Consider the following 17,445-nt stretch of genomic DNA (forward strand, 5'->3'; position numbering starts at 1 on the left):
AGTGGCGCAGTAGCACATGAAGGCGCACACGGTGGATATGAGGACGGGTTTAAGTGAGATGCCTTCAGAAAAACAAAAGAAAGCGAAAGTTCTCCATGCGGAGTCGTATATTTTAAGGGTGGAAACGGCTAAGCCCTTCCTCATAAAGAACCTGGCGGACTCTAGGTGCCTGGCTAATGGGCTCTCATTTAAGAGAGGGAGAGAAGATGCAGGGGAGGGATCCCGACGGGTTGCGAGCTGGCTTCTGGGCAGAGATTCCGGAAGGTCTGGAAATGAAAGCGAGAGAGGGAGTCAGCCGCTGTGTTGAGGTGGCCGGGGACATGACGAGCTGAGATGAGGAAGTTATGGGTAATGGAGGAGCACGTGATGCTTCTCATGAACGGCATAATGTCATTGCACGGGGAGCGAGCTTTATTAACACTACTGCTTGGTTGTCGCAGAGCACCGAGATGCGTTTCCGTAGCCAGAGGTGACCCCACACGTAACAGGCAACGGCAATAGGGTAGATCTCGTGCAGGGCGGAGGATGAGGCATGATTGGGGAATGTGGGAGGCCATAGGCCCGCAAACCACTCTCCCTGAAATAAACCCCCAAAACCCACGGATGGGGCGGCGTCCGTGAAGAACCTCATTGAGTCGGAGGAATACACTATGTCATCATAGAAGAAGGTGATGCCGTTCCAGTGATCGAGCAGGAGGGACCAGAATCGTAGGTCTGAGCGGCAGCCTTCGTCTAGCACGACGCGGTCGTGGAGGTTTTTTACGCCCAACGCTGTGTCTAGGAGGCGAGAGATGAATGAGCGCCCCTGGGGAATGACGCGCATGGCAAAGTTAAGGTGCCCGAGGAGAGAGAGCAGCTGTTGTTTGGTTATGATTTGTTGCTCGCAATATGACTTGGTAATGTCACGTATGCGCTGCAGTTTGTCGCTGGGGAGAGACGCTTTCATCTCTGAGGAATCGAGTGTAATGCCTAGAAACTCCAGGCGTGTGTCGGGTCCTAGGGTTTTCTCTGCGGATAGGGGAACGCCTAGCTCCTGAAAGCAGAGTTTAGGTTTTGCCAGGGAGGCGCCTGAGTTGTCCCAAGGGGGATCTACGAGGAGAAAATCGTGCAGCAAGGGAAGAACGGAGGGAATTCTGACAATGTTCAGCAGGATCCAGCAGAGGGCTTCGGAAAGAGAATTAAAAATGTAGGGGCTACTTCTGAACCCGAAAGTCAGGCGGACGGCGAAGTAGAATTTGGATTCCCACCTGATGCCGAACATGTTCCACTGGGACGGATGGATGGGGATGATTTTGAACGCATCAGTAATGTCTGCTTTGGAGAGCCAGGCTCCTTGCCCTGCGAGCTTGATTAGTTTGATTGCGTTGTCAACCGAGGCATAGTGAAGGGAAAATGGCTCTGAAGGGATGAGGCTGTTAATGCTGCAGAACGGGCCGGCGCGGGGTGCGGACAGATCGAAAATCAGCCTTTTCTTCTCGGAGTATTTACGTGTGGCTACTCCTATTGGACTTGTCCGGAACACTGAGAACGGGGATGAGTGAAAAGGACCTATTAAGTATCCTTTGTTACGTTCTTTCTCAATGAGCTGGGAGACTATGATGGGTTCTTTAGTGGCTGATTGTAGGTTTTTTGCGACAAAGGTTACGGAGGGAGGAGAGAGGACCCTGACCCTAAAGCCTTGGGAGAGCCCTGACAGAAGATAATCCACGAACACTGAGTCTGGGTGGGTAGAGAGTGCAGCGGCTAGGTATGGGATGTTAATGGGGTGGACGGGTGAAGTTTTAGAAGGTTTTTCCACCACGTGGTTTCTGTTGCGGGAAGTTGATTCGGCGGCGCCTGGGGCAGACTGACTTCGGATGAGCATCCCTGCAGAAACTGCAGATGTGGAGAAAAGTACAAAAGGGGTAAACGCAGACATTCTCATTAAAGCCGTAACAAATCCTGTCATTTTTCCTATTCTGCACCTGGCGGTCTTGACTATAATTCCCGGGATACGGCGTGGGCAAATCTCTGGCCCCGGAGAGAGGCACTGATGGGCAGAAGGGGGCAGTGTGGCCCTGCGTCCCGCAAGTAGGGCATGAGTGGACTTGTTGCCCGCCGGTAACCATAACAAGCAGCTCGGTGTCCAGCACGGACCAGTCCAGGCGAATGTTGCAGTGAGCTAGATGGCGCGCTGCTTTGCTAGAAAAGCTCTTGTGGTAATAGTAGAATGTGAATTTCCCGTATTTGAGATGGAGATCGCCGATGATGCCCAGATACGCGTCTAACTCGGTTCTCCTTTCGGGGTAGACGGTACATATGACATCTCGAAAGATGCCGAAAGCGACCAGGAACTGCCCTATGTTTAGATCTGGAAGGAGTCTGGAATCTGTGGACCTAAACACGGCAGAGAAGCTTCCTCCTGTGGCGATGGACTTGGCGCACTCCGGGGAAGGCAAGATGAGGCTGACAAGATTAACGTCTTTTCCTTTAAGGATTTTCGCTCTCAGCCTAGAGGAAATATACGCAGCTTGGGGAATGTAAGGCCTACCTGAAGGAGGCGCTGGAAATGCAGTAGCCAGGGTGTGAGAGGGAATTACCGCTTGTAGATATGACGGGCCCTTCCCCGGCCTAAGCCCTGACGGCCCCGGAGCAGAAACGTCGCCCCAGTTTGCGGAAGAAGTTGAAGCTCTAGCGGAGCCTTTATCCATGGCCTGAAGGTGAGCGTTAATTCCCCGCATGGAGCTTGCCAGAGTTTGCAGGGTGTTAGCTAGGCTATCATCCTGGTTACCGAGGCTCCCGAGCTGGCCGGCGCTCGGGTGCGCCTGGGGAAAGGTGAATCTTTTTGATGAGCGAGCTCGTGGAGGGCTCCGCTTCCTTGTCCTTTTCCCTCCGCGGCTACGCCCGCGTCCTCGCCCCGGTCTCCTCGGGAGAGTTGGCTGAAGAGTTGGCTGGAGAGTTGGCTGGAGAGTTGGCTGGAGAGTTGGCTGGAGAGTTGGCTGGAGAGTTGGCTGGAGAGTTGGCTGGAGCTGCTGGCCTGGGCTGGGAGACCGCACCGGAGACTTGGTCGGAGAGTTCCCGAAGCTGGGAGAGAGGGAGGTCTGGGGCTGCGGAAATGCCCGGCTGCAGTAGGTGGAAGATGAGGAAATCCGCCTCTGCTGTTCGGGATTCACCATGGGAAGCCAGACGGGAGCTTGTGCGCCGTTGGCTTGAGGAGTTGGAAGGTACTCCTGGAGGTACGTCGGAACCGGGATCGAGATCCTTCGGAAAAGGTTCGTTGTCGGAGCCTTCTGTATTAGACATCTGAGTTTTTTTTAAAAAATTGTAATCTTTTAACAAGATAGGAGTATTGAGGTACTACCAATTGCGTTGACGCCTGAAATGACAACTGACAGAGAGGGAAGAGCAGATTTAAAGGGGTTAGCAGGTGCGATGATTGGCTAGCTGGGGAGTAACGCCCCTGATTACTTAATGGAAGAGGAGATTGAAGTGACGTGTAACACCAGGGGGTATTGGTCTTCCTCATTGAACTTGCGCTAAGCTTCATTATTATTATTGTGATGAAAAGGGTTCAATCTTGGAGCAAAGCACTGGAATACAAGGAGTACAGGAGAGCTTCAAACTGATGTCAGACACTGAAGACTCATTTGAAGTTACAGCCAGCAAGTCAGACATTTGCTAAGAACCAACACTAAAGTAATCAGACAGTAATCAGACATTCCATCAGAGGACATAACCAGTTAGGTTTGTTGCAGAGGAGCCGGCTCCAGAAGGCGGTCTGATCCGGTTTACTCTCCGACTTATCATTATCTGAAGGAGAAGATGTTTACAACCTTGCTTCATGCATACTAAGAAGTAACACAGCTGATGAAGAGAGCCTGAGAAAACGGGTGCCAGCTTATCTCCAAACAATAGGGCCCGAGGCCGAATGCCTGCTGCCTGTACAGACAGAGACACATGAAATCAGGCAAGGAGAAGAGGAGAATTGATGAGAGACAAGTAAAATAATTATAAATTATTATCATTATTATTTTATAAAATGAAAATGTATCTTTTGAGAAAAATATAAATATCCTATAGGTATTGTGTGTGCGTGTGTGTGTGTGTGTGTGTGTGTGTGTGTGTGTGTGTGTGTGTGTGTGTGTGTGTGTGTGTGTGTGTGTGTGTGTGTGTGTGTGTGTGTGTGTGTGTGTGTGTGTGTGTGTGTGTGTGTGTGTGTGTGTGTGTGTGTGTGTTGTTATTGTATATAAAGTATACTATATACAATTAGCAAGAATGGGACACACTGTTAAACATCTTCCGTTGGTTATGTTCAATTAAACTTTTTTAATTGAGTTGTTTGCATGATTTAACTAATCTATTACAAATGACATATTATTTACATGGAACCAAACAAATGGAATCACATTGTATTCCTTGGGGAAATGGTCCGCAGAAGTGCAACTGAGATTATTTTCATAAATCACATTTAACCATTAGTCGTAAATGTGATGCAGGAGTCTCCAGATTGACTTCCAGCAGGTATGAGGGTCTGAGGCGTGACTGTATGCTCCAATGGACGCTGCTGGGGCACAGATCAAAGTCATCAATGAGTGACAGGTGTAGCTTAGTCCTCTCCTGATGAGCTTACACCACTTGAACTTTCTCCCCTTTTACCCACATCCTAGCCAATGGATCTGCTGAGCACTCACAGTGCTTGGCCCTCACCAGAGAAGCTCCAGCCAATCAGAGGAGGGCCAACACATCTCACCAGCTGTGAGCGCACTGATTGGCTAAACCCCGGCTGCAGATTCAACAATAATGGTGTCTGCAGTGACATAACGGGTCGAGCAGCTATATGCTCCTCCCTCTCACACAGCAAGCATGCAGTATTTCATGAATTATTATAATTTAGGATGTAAGAATGCAAAGATTGAACATGTTAAACGCTACTAGAACTAACACATTTATGTTATTTAACATTACTGACAAATTAAGTATGCTTTTGTATTGTTCACACTGGTGAGGCCTAGTCACCAGGGCATCCCAAAAACATGAACAGATGTTTGTGGCTCCAGAGATACTGCTGAAATTAAAATGTCAGAGTTTGAGCAATGTTGGCTTAAAACACAACATGCAGAGTAATCACAACATTATCTTTGCTTCATTCATAAAGACAACTCTAGGTGGTTACATGAACATGATTTTGTATCTGAGTGTTTGATCAATTGAAATGAGCAGCACTCAGTATAAACAATTCCTTCATGTTGAGAGTGAGATGGTTTCACTGTTTAACAGGCCCCGTATCCAGTGGAAGGTGGTTCCCTTTTTTCAGGTTTGGAGTTTGAGTTACTTGGAGAGCAAATGAACATAAACTGGACTGAAGTGACAACACTGATGCCCTCTACAGGAAGGGACTGAGCAAGCTGCTCCGTGAGAAAGCTCTGGTCTTTCAACACATACAAAAGGCTGCTGCAGAGGTTCCACCAGCAGTCTAAAGTAACTGAGTACATTGTACTGAAGTACAATTTGGATGGTCTTGTACCAATTGAGTATTTTCATGTTATGCTACTTTTACTTCTACTCCACTAGGAAAACCTTTATACTTTAACTCAACTACATGTATTTAATCCCTTTAGTTACTTCACAGATCTGGATTAATGATGTGAAATATAATCAAGTGTTGAATCAGACTTTAGTTCCACCTGGAGTAAATCCACCAGCTACCCTGCAGTCTACAAAGTACTTCAAACTAGCTGCACCTTCACCAGCTTTGAGAACACTTTCATGATCAATCATTATAAAATATATCATATATATTATTCTGAAATGGACCAATCTGCACTGTATATTTTAATGCTAATACTTTTGTACTTTAACTTGAGTAACATTTCGTATGCAGGACTTTTACTTGTAACAGAGTATTCCTACATTCTGGTACTTCTTATTTTACTTAAGTACAACATCTGAGTAGCAGAGTTCCTCCTCGGCTGGAATTAAGTTATATTTAAATATTTGGAGAGTTAAGTTTTATTTGCAATCCAGTAAAATCCAGTAAAGCAACACTGATGCCAACCCTGCTGAAAAAACAAGCATAGACCAGCATGGTTGACCAGCAAACCAGCATATGTTTTGGTCACTTCTATGCTATTCTATGCTGGTATGCTGGTATATGGTATATGGTTTCTTAACCTGAATTGATAATAGACTATAATCAATTTAAACAGAACAGATCTTAATGTTTGCATTCTTATACCATTTTGTACAATAATTATAATGAATAAGTTCAAACAAACTAAAACTTACAGCTGATTAATAACGGTATCTAACTTGAGTTTGTATTATATCAAAAACCTGTTGAAATGCTTCTGTTATTTTTACTGTCCCCCGCGTCGGCAGCCTCCAGGAAAGCTTCCTTCACAACTTCTTTGAAAGACTTCATGTGTTTCGCAAGAACGTGACTGACACGATAAGATGCTCTGGTAGCAGCCTTGCTCTTGTTGTTGGGCCTGGTGAAAATGGACTGCTGTGCATTTAGCTGTCCTCTCAGGCCCCTCCCCTTTTGGAGCGTAGGGCAGAATTAGGAGGGAATTCCGTCTCGTAGCGTTCTATTTCGTATATGGCTTTGCCCTCTAACCCCCAGTTTCCGTCATACCCTACCGGGCGCGTTTCACGAGCGTTTCAGAAGCATTACGGAAGCGGAGCGTCGTGCATGCCGGTGTAGGCATATATATATATAAACACTAGATGGCTCATGGGAGATTTTCCAGCGTAGCTGACCGGCTGCCATCTTGCTACAGTCAACAGTTACTCTGATTCGCGTTATGGTAGCTGTTGTAAGATGAGTGATCTGCACAAAAACACTCTTTAAGGGCGACTGTGGATGTGAGGGAGTGCGGTCGTCTTTCAACCAGAAGGTTGTGGGTTCGATCCCAGCCCATGCAGTTAACATGTCGATGTATCCTTGGGCAAGATACTTAACCCTGAGTTGCTCCCGATGGCATGGCCAACGGTGTGTGAATGTGTATGCATGTTAGGTCCTAGAGTAACACTGCTCTGTATGAATGGGTGTGAATGGGTGAACGATATGTAGAATGTAAAGCGCTTTGAGGGGTCTTAAAGACTGGATAAAGCGCTATATAAGTACAGTCCATTTACCATTTACTCTTAACTCGCTGAAATCTTGACTGATTTACAAACGGTTTGGTTTATTATAAACATGATTAGCATGGCTATGATACAGGATGCTTGGACATGTTGAAATTGCAGCTTTTCTTTGTGTATGTGGTTGTATTTATTAGCTGGCTAATAACAAGAGGCTGTGCAGTGAGACCTAGTATTACAAAGTTGACCCAGCAACTTTACACCAGTGGGAGAGGCAGAACTGCTCTTTCTTTTCAACACAACTTAAGTTACACATGATTTCTTCCAAGTGGTTTGGCTTGTTAAAAACATCTTGCATTATGATACAGGAATTTGCTGGCTTTGTGTTTACAGAAGTACCTGACTATGCCGGACTTTTGTGCAGCCTACGGATGCGCCAATCGCCGCTGTCTGCAAACAAGAACCCGTGGGATCACCACATGTTTATGTTTGCTCAGTCTGATAAACCCATAACATGGTTGTGAAAGAATACCAAAGCTGAGGCTGGACGATGATTGATTGTTGGTGTGCCATGTGTCACCGTGTGTCTTATTGGTTTTGTGCTATACTGTATTTTATTGTGTGCAGCTGGTCCTTATCACCAATTCACATTTAAAACAAATGACCTTGAACCTTGAAGCCCCATCTCTCCCCACCTGCTCCTGCTTCCTACATCCCCTCCACACCCAGACCCGGCGTCATGGGCGGGCCCCATGGGGCCGGGCCCGCCAATCCAGGATTTGGGCCCGCCCATCCAGGATTTGGGCCCGCTGTTTTAATCAGGGCTGAATACAACATTTTAATTGTTTTATTATTATATTTATCGTTGTTATTTGTAGGGCTTTGTCCTAATATTTATTTTTGTTTTAAAATATGTTGAAAGATTAGTTTAATATCTTTTTTTATTTTGCTATGAAATTCTGAATGAAAGGCTGTGCGCGAGACTGGTTTTTCGCTGGGTTGAGTCGTGTGGGTTTTTGAGTGAGATGCGGCACAGCAGCCTGTCGGTTTCCTCTCGCTAGGTTAGTTTGGCTATTATCATTTATATTTATCTGCAACAATGGATATCAGGAAGTGGTTCATGAAAAGAATATGGCAACTCAGCGCCAGATGCAGGCACATTAGAAGACATCAGTTACGTTACCAATGAGCTAGCAAGCCAGCCAGGGACAATGGAGGCTGGCAATCAATTATATTTTGAAGAGAAATTGACTCTCAAGCCGGCTCTCTCACAAACTGCTCTGTCCGCAAGCAGACCGCTGCACAGGCTCTCTGCCTCGCTCAATATCGCTCTCTCTCTCCCTTTCTCTCCATGGCTCAACCTCACTCCACCTCTCCACCCTGTGTGCGCTCCTCAGGTTTGCCTGCGTGCTTTCCCAAGTTGGCACAGCATTACAAATATGCCACAAAACCAACCAATACATGTACAGTAGCCTATAATAAGACCGTCAACAGCCTTATGGCAACTACAATCTATGACCTAAAACCCCTCTGTTACCGTAACAACAATTCACGAGCGCCGTCTTTTTTCAATAACATATTTCAAAGGTTCTGGATTTGTTTACAAATCTAGAAACTAAATACAAAACTAGGATGATATGAAGATCTCATGTCAAAAATAATTGTGATAAATTAGACAGAACTGGCCTGTCTGTGAGCACATTTTATGTTGGTTTGGTTCTTCTGATAAAGGTGTGAATATCTAAATAATATACCAACATATGCTATTGTCATTAGTTGTGTCCCTGTTCTTCAAGCTAAGGCATTGCTCAATTAACAACTCTTGGCTTACAGAGTGGTAACATGAGACCGATTTTTATATATAAAATATAAATGTATTTTAATTTGATAATTTATTTTAAATATTAACAATATAATAAAATAAATGGAAATATATACACCGGCAAATATTTAATATAAATACCTTGTGTGTGTGTGTGTGTGTGTGTGTGTGTGTGTGTGTGTGTGTGTGTGTGTGTGTGTGTGTGTGTGTGTGTGTGTGTGTGTGTGTGTGTGTGTGTGTGTGTGTATAGATGAGAGTAACACCTACGTCACTTCCGGGCGAAAATTACGGCTCCGCCCACTTTTGGGGGAAAACAAAGCTGTCAGTTGAACGGCGGTTAATACAAATTCTGAAGTTTTTGCCAATCCGATCAGAAAATTAAGAAAACCGGAGATTTTTGGATCTTCAAACAGCCCGATTACAATGGCCAGACAGGCAAACTATTACATTAAATCATTGGAAAACGACGATCGGGCTCGATATATGATTAAATTAAAAGCAATAGGCGATCAATGTCCATTCAGTCTGCCGGTGGACGAGTGGAAAAATGATCCGACTCAATGGCCTGAGGTGTCATATCCTGACATCTATAACTACCTCATTGAATCTCCAGGTAGTTTGTATAGGACGTCATCAAGACACATTATGTATCCGTTTTAATAGTCTGTCCAATTTGCGTTACTGTGTAAACTATAAATATGTGTTATACAATAACGTGTTAAATAGGGGTTTTACCAAGCTAATTAATGATAGCATCTAGTTATAGGTAGGGTTGATAATTGACGATTTTATGTTATAGCCTATCTTTATAATCTCAGTAAATATACCACAACACAGTATGACACTATTTTAACATACAGTTCATCACAATAGCAAAATTCAGTCTTTATTAATGAACTTTCTGGATTGCCCATGTTTGTACTACTAATGTTTTTTTAAATCTTTGTAGATGTGACGGAGCAGGTTTAGAGATTTGTGTCTGCTCACTTGTCCTCTAGGGATTTACACAGCAAGTTCAATGAAGAACTTCAGGTCTCTGGAAGCACATACCTTTTTTACCAGTGGCTGGGTGGATGTGGTTCTTCACCACAAACCCTGTGCTGACACAACAGTCTTCAAGACCCATGTAAAGCCATCATGGAGAGTTACAGATAAACCCCACAACACCTGGGTTGCTGTTAACAAGACTGGAGAGGTCACAGCTGCTCACTGTGATTGCATGGCAGGGTAAGCTGACTGCATAACACTAATAGTACAGTCACAATGCCACCTATGTAATCCTTCAGAAGGGAAGAAATGCTTTTGTTATTTAGTGAAAAAGTATTTATTTAAAATATATATTTTTTACTCTAGACTAGGAGAAAGTTGTTCCCATGTCGGAGCCCTGCTTAAAAGTTGGAGGCATCAGTTCGTCTTGGATATACAAGTGTGGCACCAACCAGCATCGCCTGTGCCTGGAATAAAGTCTGCACGAAAAAAGTTGAGGCAGACATGGTCATCAATATATACTTCTATGGAGACAAAGCCAAGCAAAGGGACACAGGAACAAACTGCAGGGTCATTCCAATGGCGAATGGAGAAAATAAACAACAGTTCTTGGAAATGCTGTCTGCCTCAGGAGAACTGCCTGTTGGTCTGAGCACTTTCAAGGCTTTTGCAGACCCTTTCAAACCAAAGCCTTGGTACCAACATCTGTCAGAATGTTCAGATGATCAGGTACAGGCAATAGAGGAAGAGACAAAATACCAGGCAGAATGTTCATCTTGGCACCAGCAGAGGGTTGGGAGGGTGACCGGTACATCAGCACACAGAGTTATCCACACATCTCTTGAGAAGCCATCAAAATCACTGCTGAGGGATATTGTGCAGAAAGAGTCACGCAAAAATCCGCTGAAAACACCAGGCATCATTTGGGGTAGGGAACACGAAAAGGATGCAATTGAGACATACAAGTATGCACTGGGCCTTACAACTGCATATACAGCACCCACTTTAATTAACATCTCCAGTGACATATATAAACCCCACACAAGCATCAGTATTCAACGGGCAGGCTTCCGAGTGTGCAGAGAGAAGCCCTACATTGGTGTAAGCTGTGATGCTTATGTACACTGCGTTGGCTGTGGAAAGGGGGCGGTTGAGGTAAAGTGCCCCTTGAAGTGGAATAGTGATTTGTCAGCTGATCACTGGCCAGCAGACAAGAGAGGACATCTGGACACTTTGTTGTCGCCGAGGACCAACCACAGCTACTACACCCAGGTAATACAATAAATAACAACTCATAAGGAATTGTATTATCTGTGTTTTGTTAATTGCAGGTAAGTAGTTGGAGTCTATGCTGTACTTTTTCTTCCTCTTTTTTTTACAGGTGCAGATGCAGATGTTTGTGTGCAAAACAACCTATGCAGACTTCATCACCTGGACGCCAACGCAAACCGTTATCTTCCGTGTCCAACAAGATGAAGATTTTCAGTGTCAGGCAGTGGACACCATTAGCCGTGTTTGGGCCAGGCACATCGACCCACAGCTGGCGGGAACCACAATCCCAGATACAGAGCTGGAGCTTCAGGTATAAAACATTTTCCTTAGAGACTGCAAATACACTGTCTGTTATATCTTTATACTATGTAATACATGGCACACAAATATTATGAAACAATACAAATAATCACAAATTATGTATAACAATTTCAGGAGTCAACAGACAGTGTGTCAGACACAGAACAGGAGCTTCAGGTAAAACACAAAACCTAAACAATTATTTATAATTATAGTTCATTAACATTTGCGAGCATTTGTTGTTAGGTGGCTGTTAGGTTAATACTAGCTAAGACAATTCCTAATACATAGTTTATTTACCTTTACAGAATAATTACGTGGTGTCAACTGTCATTCCTGGAAGGAGAGCAGAGCAGTAAGGTAGATTCAAAAAGCTGAAGGATAGTCATTGAAGAGTTGTTCTTTTGCTGCCATGGCCCAAACTAAGTGACTCAAAGAGAAAAGACAGCAGGACTGATTTGACCTATACATCCCCCTGTCTGTTTTTATTGAACCCAATGCTACCTGACATGTTGACCAAGGCGGCACAGGTATGTACTATCTTGTCAATGGTGGCTACATCCCTGTTCTCCATCTCGTCCCGCAGGGTCTTTACGAAGCAAAGAGGGAGCGGCCCATCCAGGATGTGGAATCTTCGCTTCAGCACACCGATCACCCGTTCTGTTCACCCATCAGTTGTTTTAAAATATTTTCAAGTATAAAACTTCACATTTTACCATTGTTCTCAGTAATTGTTTGTTAAGTACTTTGTTTGCACTGTTATACAATTTGCTACAGTCCGTTAGTGCTGTTTTTTATATAACTTAATTTAGTAAAAGAGTTAATTTATCTTCCATCATATTATATGTGCAATAGTTTACCAGTCTGTGGATAATGAATGTATACTTACCAATATGAATCCGAAATTTTGATTTCATTCTTGACTCTTCAACGTCTTTGCCTGGGAGTTGTTTCCTGCCGAGAGTGAAGGCTGGGGTTTCGAGACTGGCACCAAGTAAGGCAAACTCATATTTCAGAGTAAAACCCCGATCAGCCAAGATCTAAAACAAGTAATGCATAAGATGTAGGCCTTTTGCTTTTAATGTTTGCAGTCAAACAGTAAATAACAACACTTGTCCATAATGATTACCAAAAAAATGCATGTGATGAACTGTTAGTGTAGAATATGTGCACTTTATGTAAGATGAAACTTTACCTGGTCCCCAGGATGGTGGTAGAGGGCTGAAATAAAGCCAGATTCCCTAACTATCTTGCCATCTGATGCTCTTCCTCCCCAACCTTTGGACAAGAAGGTGATGTTTCCTGCAGGACTACACACTATGAAATATTTGACCGTAGTTCACTTCTTATAATTAGAGTATGATTTTGCCCTGTTGAAAAGAAGAAACAAAAACACGGTTAGATGAACAGGACTCATTTTCAAGTTTAAGATTTCAAACCTTTAATGGACCTTAATATTTGATATGATGCATGCAGCGGCTGGGTACAATGAGCATCCCTCTATCTGAGCATACATTTAAAAAACAAGACCTGTAAATTAAAAACTCATTCGTATTACTTATTCAGACCTGTGTACGAACACTGTCAAAGCTACCTAGCTAAACCATCAATATTGGCACCTTTACCTGGCTTTAAGGGCTTTTGGATGTTCAATTCTGATCTCGAAGCAATCTATAATTGATGTGAGGCGCGGAAAGTTGGCCTTCATCACTGGTGGTATGGTTTGGGTGATGCACTCCCTGTCAGGCCAGTGAATGAGGAAAGTGATTTTCGCATACAAAAGATTCAGCCAACGTTGGAATATGTGGCGGACGGTGGGTTCTGGTTTGTGTAGTATTTGGCTCAGCAAAGCAATCGATGGATTTTGGCGTAGCTTGAGCAAGCAAAGGAAGAGCTGGTCCTGGGTAGACAATCTAAAACCTTTTGGTGATGATTTGATGAACTGAACTAAATATCGGTGAAGACAGTCAAAAACTGACCAGCTGAGCCCAGTCATGGCCCTGCATGCACTGTCATTTCCTTTAATAGCATGAACAGACAAACGCTCCTTAGACCAGTTCTGGAGTTCTTTTCTTGCCTCATCTCTTTCTCTTCTTGCCTCATCTCTTTCTCTCCTGAGATTGGCAACCTCTATGGCAATGGAAACCTGCTGCCTATGTAATACTGGCGTGTCACTCAGTTCATAATCATCAGAGGGCTGAGGAAGTGAATCCTCAGTGAAAGGGGCTTCAGGATAAGCTGTATCAAAATCTTCAGGGGTTTCAGTAGGAGAAGCCTCTGTAGGTGGCTTTATTCGCTGCCTTTTTGCTGGCAGGACCTCATGCTGAGAAACAGCATCTCTCCTTTGGTATCGCTTTAGCCTCTTTGAGCCTTCTGACGATGGTCGTTGTGGGAATATGGATGGAACATAATCTGGATGCTCGCCGTCATTCACATGGTATCCTTAAACCATGAAGGTAGGTGTTAGCCAAATACAGAGACAAACTTGACAGTTTTTTGGTTAAGTTCACTGCGCCTATAAAATATGTAGATCATAAAATAATTACCATAATGACTGTTTTGATAATAACCCGCCCCCCCCCATTTCGCTCAATATTCACCAATTTTAACTTTTACATGAATTGATAAGTTTGCTTCAGTCTGAGCCAAATGAGCTGTTCTCTAATGTCACCCTGGCTGATTTCCTTGGTTTGTCCGTTTTTTATATTTCAATGCATCATCTACTTCCACTTCTTAAACTTTTAACATTACATCTATTTACTTCAACGATTGATATTAGCCTCGTTAGCATCATAATTTACCTGTGATGAAGTGTTTACCACAGACGTACACGTATTGACTGGCCGGGTCCCAATGATTGTGATTTTCGTCCTCTCTGTGAATAGCCTGAAGCCACAGAGCTCTTCTTTTACTGTCCCTTTTTCTTAGAGGAAGTACAGAAAAACGTAACTCCGGGGTTTTTTTTATGTTTGAGGTGCAATACACGACACAGCAGCTTTTTGGCATCATAAAACAATTATTTTCCGCCTCGCTCGTGAGAGTAATAGCTGGCGAAATAACAGCCCCGCCTGCTGCTTTTAATTTAACCAGCTTTTAATTTAACCAGCCCGATCGTCGTTTTCCAATGATTTAATGTAATAGTTTGCCTGTCTGGCCATTGTAATCGGGCTCTTTGAAGATCCAAAAATCTCCGGTTTTCTTAAATTTCTGATCGGATTGGCAAAAACTTCAGAATTTGTATTGACCGCCATTCAACTGACAGGACGGTCCTGTACACAACGCCAAATGGCTATATACAGGACCGTCCTGTACACAACGCCAAATGGCTATATACAGGACCGTCCTGTACACAGCTCTCTGAAATGGCTATATACAGGACGGTCCTGCACAGAAGCCCTGAAATGGCTTTTTACACAGAAGCCCTGAAATGGCTTTTTATGTCTACAGAAATATGGATATAATTGGTGTACAATTAACGTTTACAGCAGGATAAATTACAAAAATGTACAGCATACTACATACAATTCAAAAGACGGTTTCTCCGATTTCTAAAATAAAATGCCGGCGTAGCCGATAAATGATTTGTGTTGCTTTCAATGCAAAATCACTACACGTCAACGAAATGTCGGCGTATTCTTTAAAAAAAAACCTTCAGTTTTAATAAAACCGAGTAGTCTTTAAAGTATGCAGTGATATCCTTTACAAGTAAAACATTGTGCATTGGAAAATATAAAGTAGAAAATGATTGAAACAACATAAAAAGATAAGCCAAAAAAAAGACTGAAATCAGCATAAAAAGCTAAGCAATTGGCATGGAAAGAGATTTAATTGCCACAATTTTATATTGAGGGGAAACTCATTGAAATGTTGTCGTGAGAATATTTATCTGTGAATCCTATCCCTACATTACCACCCGCGAAACTTGCTTAAGCATGCTATAATAGCCCGGTCTGTATATAGTCATTTGACGTTAGCTGCAGGACGGTCCTGTATATAGCCATTTCAGATATCTTATCCACAGGACCGTCCTGTATATAGCCATTTCAGAGACCTTATATACAGGACCGTCCTGTATATAGCCATTTCAGGGCTTCTGTGCAGGACCGTCCTGTATATAGCCATTTCAGGGCTTCTGTGCAGGACCATCCTGTATATAGCCATTTCAGAGAGCTGTGTACAGGACGGTCCTGTATATAGCCATTTGGCGTTGTGTACAGGACCGTCCTGTATATAGCCTCGGCCTATTTAAATAGTAAACCATAATGTTATGAATGAGAGCACTGCCTGTAGCAAGATGGCGGCCAAGTGGCAACGTCTGTCTCCATTGGCCAGAAGCGCGGGTGAGTCATCTAGAGTGGAGTGCACCAGATGGGCGTAAAAAAGTAGGGCTTAACGGCCCGTCCACACAGCGGCGTGCGCTGACGCTTGCCGGCGGGCGTGTCTGAAACTCGACCAACAACCAATCACATGAATCTCCCGCCCCTGACACACAAGCAGCGGTTTGATTGGCTAGAGCTTGTACTGGCATATGATTCGATTGGCTGATGCTTCTGCCGAGGCGTCAAAAGTTGAACATTGCTCAACTTTTGCAGCGAGACACCCCAGCTACGCTCCGCGTCGCTTCCCACGATGCATTTCGGCTAAAAGTGACGTCACCCCATTCAAAGTGAATGGTGAAGCGTCAACGCACGCCGCTGTGTGGACGGGCCGTAACTCTAACGTCGGGCTTAGCTACGTCCGACGTAGTGATTAGAATTTACACCGAGTGCACCAAGCCTGACTAGTCTCGGGCGTAGCTGCGCCTGGTCTTAAGATGCGCGTCCACGTGAATACACGCGAAACAGTAATTGTTGCCAAGCAACGCCATTTTACAGACTCAGAGGACCGCAGAGAAGAGGGAATTCCCACACCCACAGCGTCAGCGATGACTCAAGGGGAATCCAAAATGGCCACATGCACCCCGAAAGAGAAAGACGGATTTGTCAGAGATACAGCGGGAACTGACGGAGAAAGAAATCGGTGCTGGAGGGCCAATGAAACTTGTCTTATAGCCCGACATGCAGTTGTGCGATGAACATTAATCAAGTCTCCCACAGTATTTTTGAAAGGCCCCGTTCGCGTAGAATCTGAGCGCAATCAGCACCTGCAAGGTTGGGGAGAGCGCAGCGTTTCGGTCTGATCCGTGCTGGAGTTGAGGGGAGATCTCCTCGATTAAATCAAAAAGGGCTTGTCTGCCGAAACGAAACCTCTCTATCAGTTCACTGTCTGAATAGATGTCCAGTGGGTTTGTTCGATCACAGACTACTCTTTCTCTTTTTAATGCCCTTTCATTGTTAAACATGTAAACAAGACGCCCTGCCATCGTTAATATCCTTCTTGCCTGTTTTACGTTACTATGGATACTAGTCTGTCTTTCCGATTTACGCCTGCTCCATACTAGGCGTAAAAGTTACACCCGGGCGCAACGCATACAGGGCTTAAGTCTAAGTGGTGCACTAGTCATAACTTTAGTTTGGTCTTAACCTTCGGTTCTACGTCGGACGTAGAGTTACGCCCAGCTTATGCCCAGCTGGTGCACTCCACTCCTAGTGTTTATATATATCTATGGGCAGCACCAGCCGGGCTCTGGGCTGTGTGAACAAAACCGGGGCTGAAAAGAAAAACCGGTTCCGGTTATCTAAAAGAAGATAAATTGTAAGAAAATAACCCAAAAATAAAACTATTAAAACAAATTATTATAACATTAAATTATAGCAATATTTACATGAAATATAGATAAACACGTAAAAAAATGTAATAGAATACAATAAAATATATGCAGTATTGGTATGACAAGTGGAAAGCTGTGATAAGATACGCAAGATTCGTAGAACAAATACACAATGTTTACCTTCCCAATAATACAATAATATTCGATATGAACATTACATATTTTCAGTGTCCGAAAAATTAGGCTATCTTGAGTTTATCTCTCACACTCTCCCACCCAGCAGGCGGCAGTG

At 43.9% G+C, this 17,445-nt stretch overlaps 1 protein-coding gene across 1 annotated transcript; it reads left to right on the top strand.

Annotated features, from left to right (window-relative positions):
• Positions 1–10,375: 10,375 nt before the first annotated feature.
• LOC117452156 (uncharacterized) lies at positions 10,376–12,117 on the top strand. The gene is made up of 6 exons (XM_071204247.1): positions 10,376–10,600; positions 11,015–11,143; positions 11,253–11,453; positions 11,579–11,620; positions 11,752–11,803; positions 12,030–12,117. The coding sequence occupies exons 1-5, from the start codon at positions 10,376–10,378 to the stop codon at positions 11,800–11,802; spliced, it is 648 nt and encodes a 215-aa protein (XP_071060348.1). The 3' UTR covers position 11,803; positions 12,030–12,117.
• Positions 12,118–17,445: the final 5,328 nt, after the last annotated feature.

The sequence above is a fragment of the Pseudochaenichthys georgianus genome, chromosome 9, assembly GCF_902827115.2.
Source record: "Pseudochaenichthys georgianus chromosome 9, fPseGeo1.2, whole genome shotgun sequence".
Classification (NCBI taxonomy): domain Eukaryota; kingdom Metazoa; phylum Chordata; class Actinopteri; order Perciformes; family Channichthyidae; genus Pseudochaenichthys; species Pseudochaenichthys georgianus.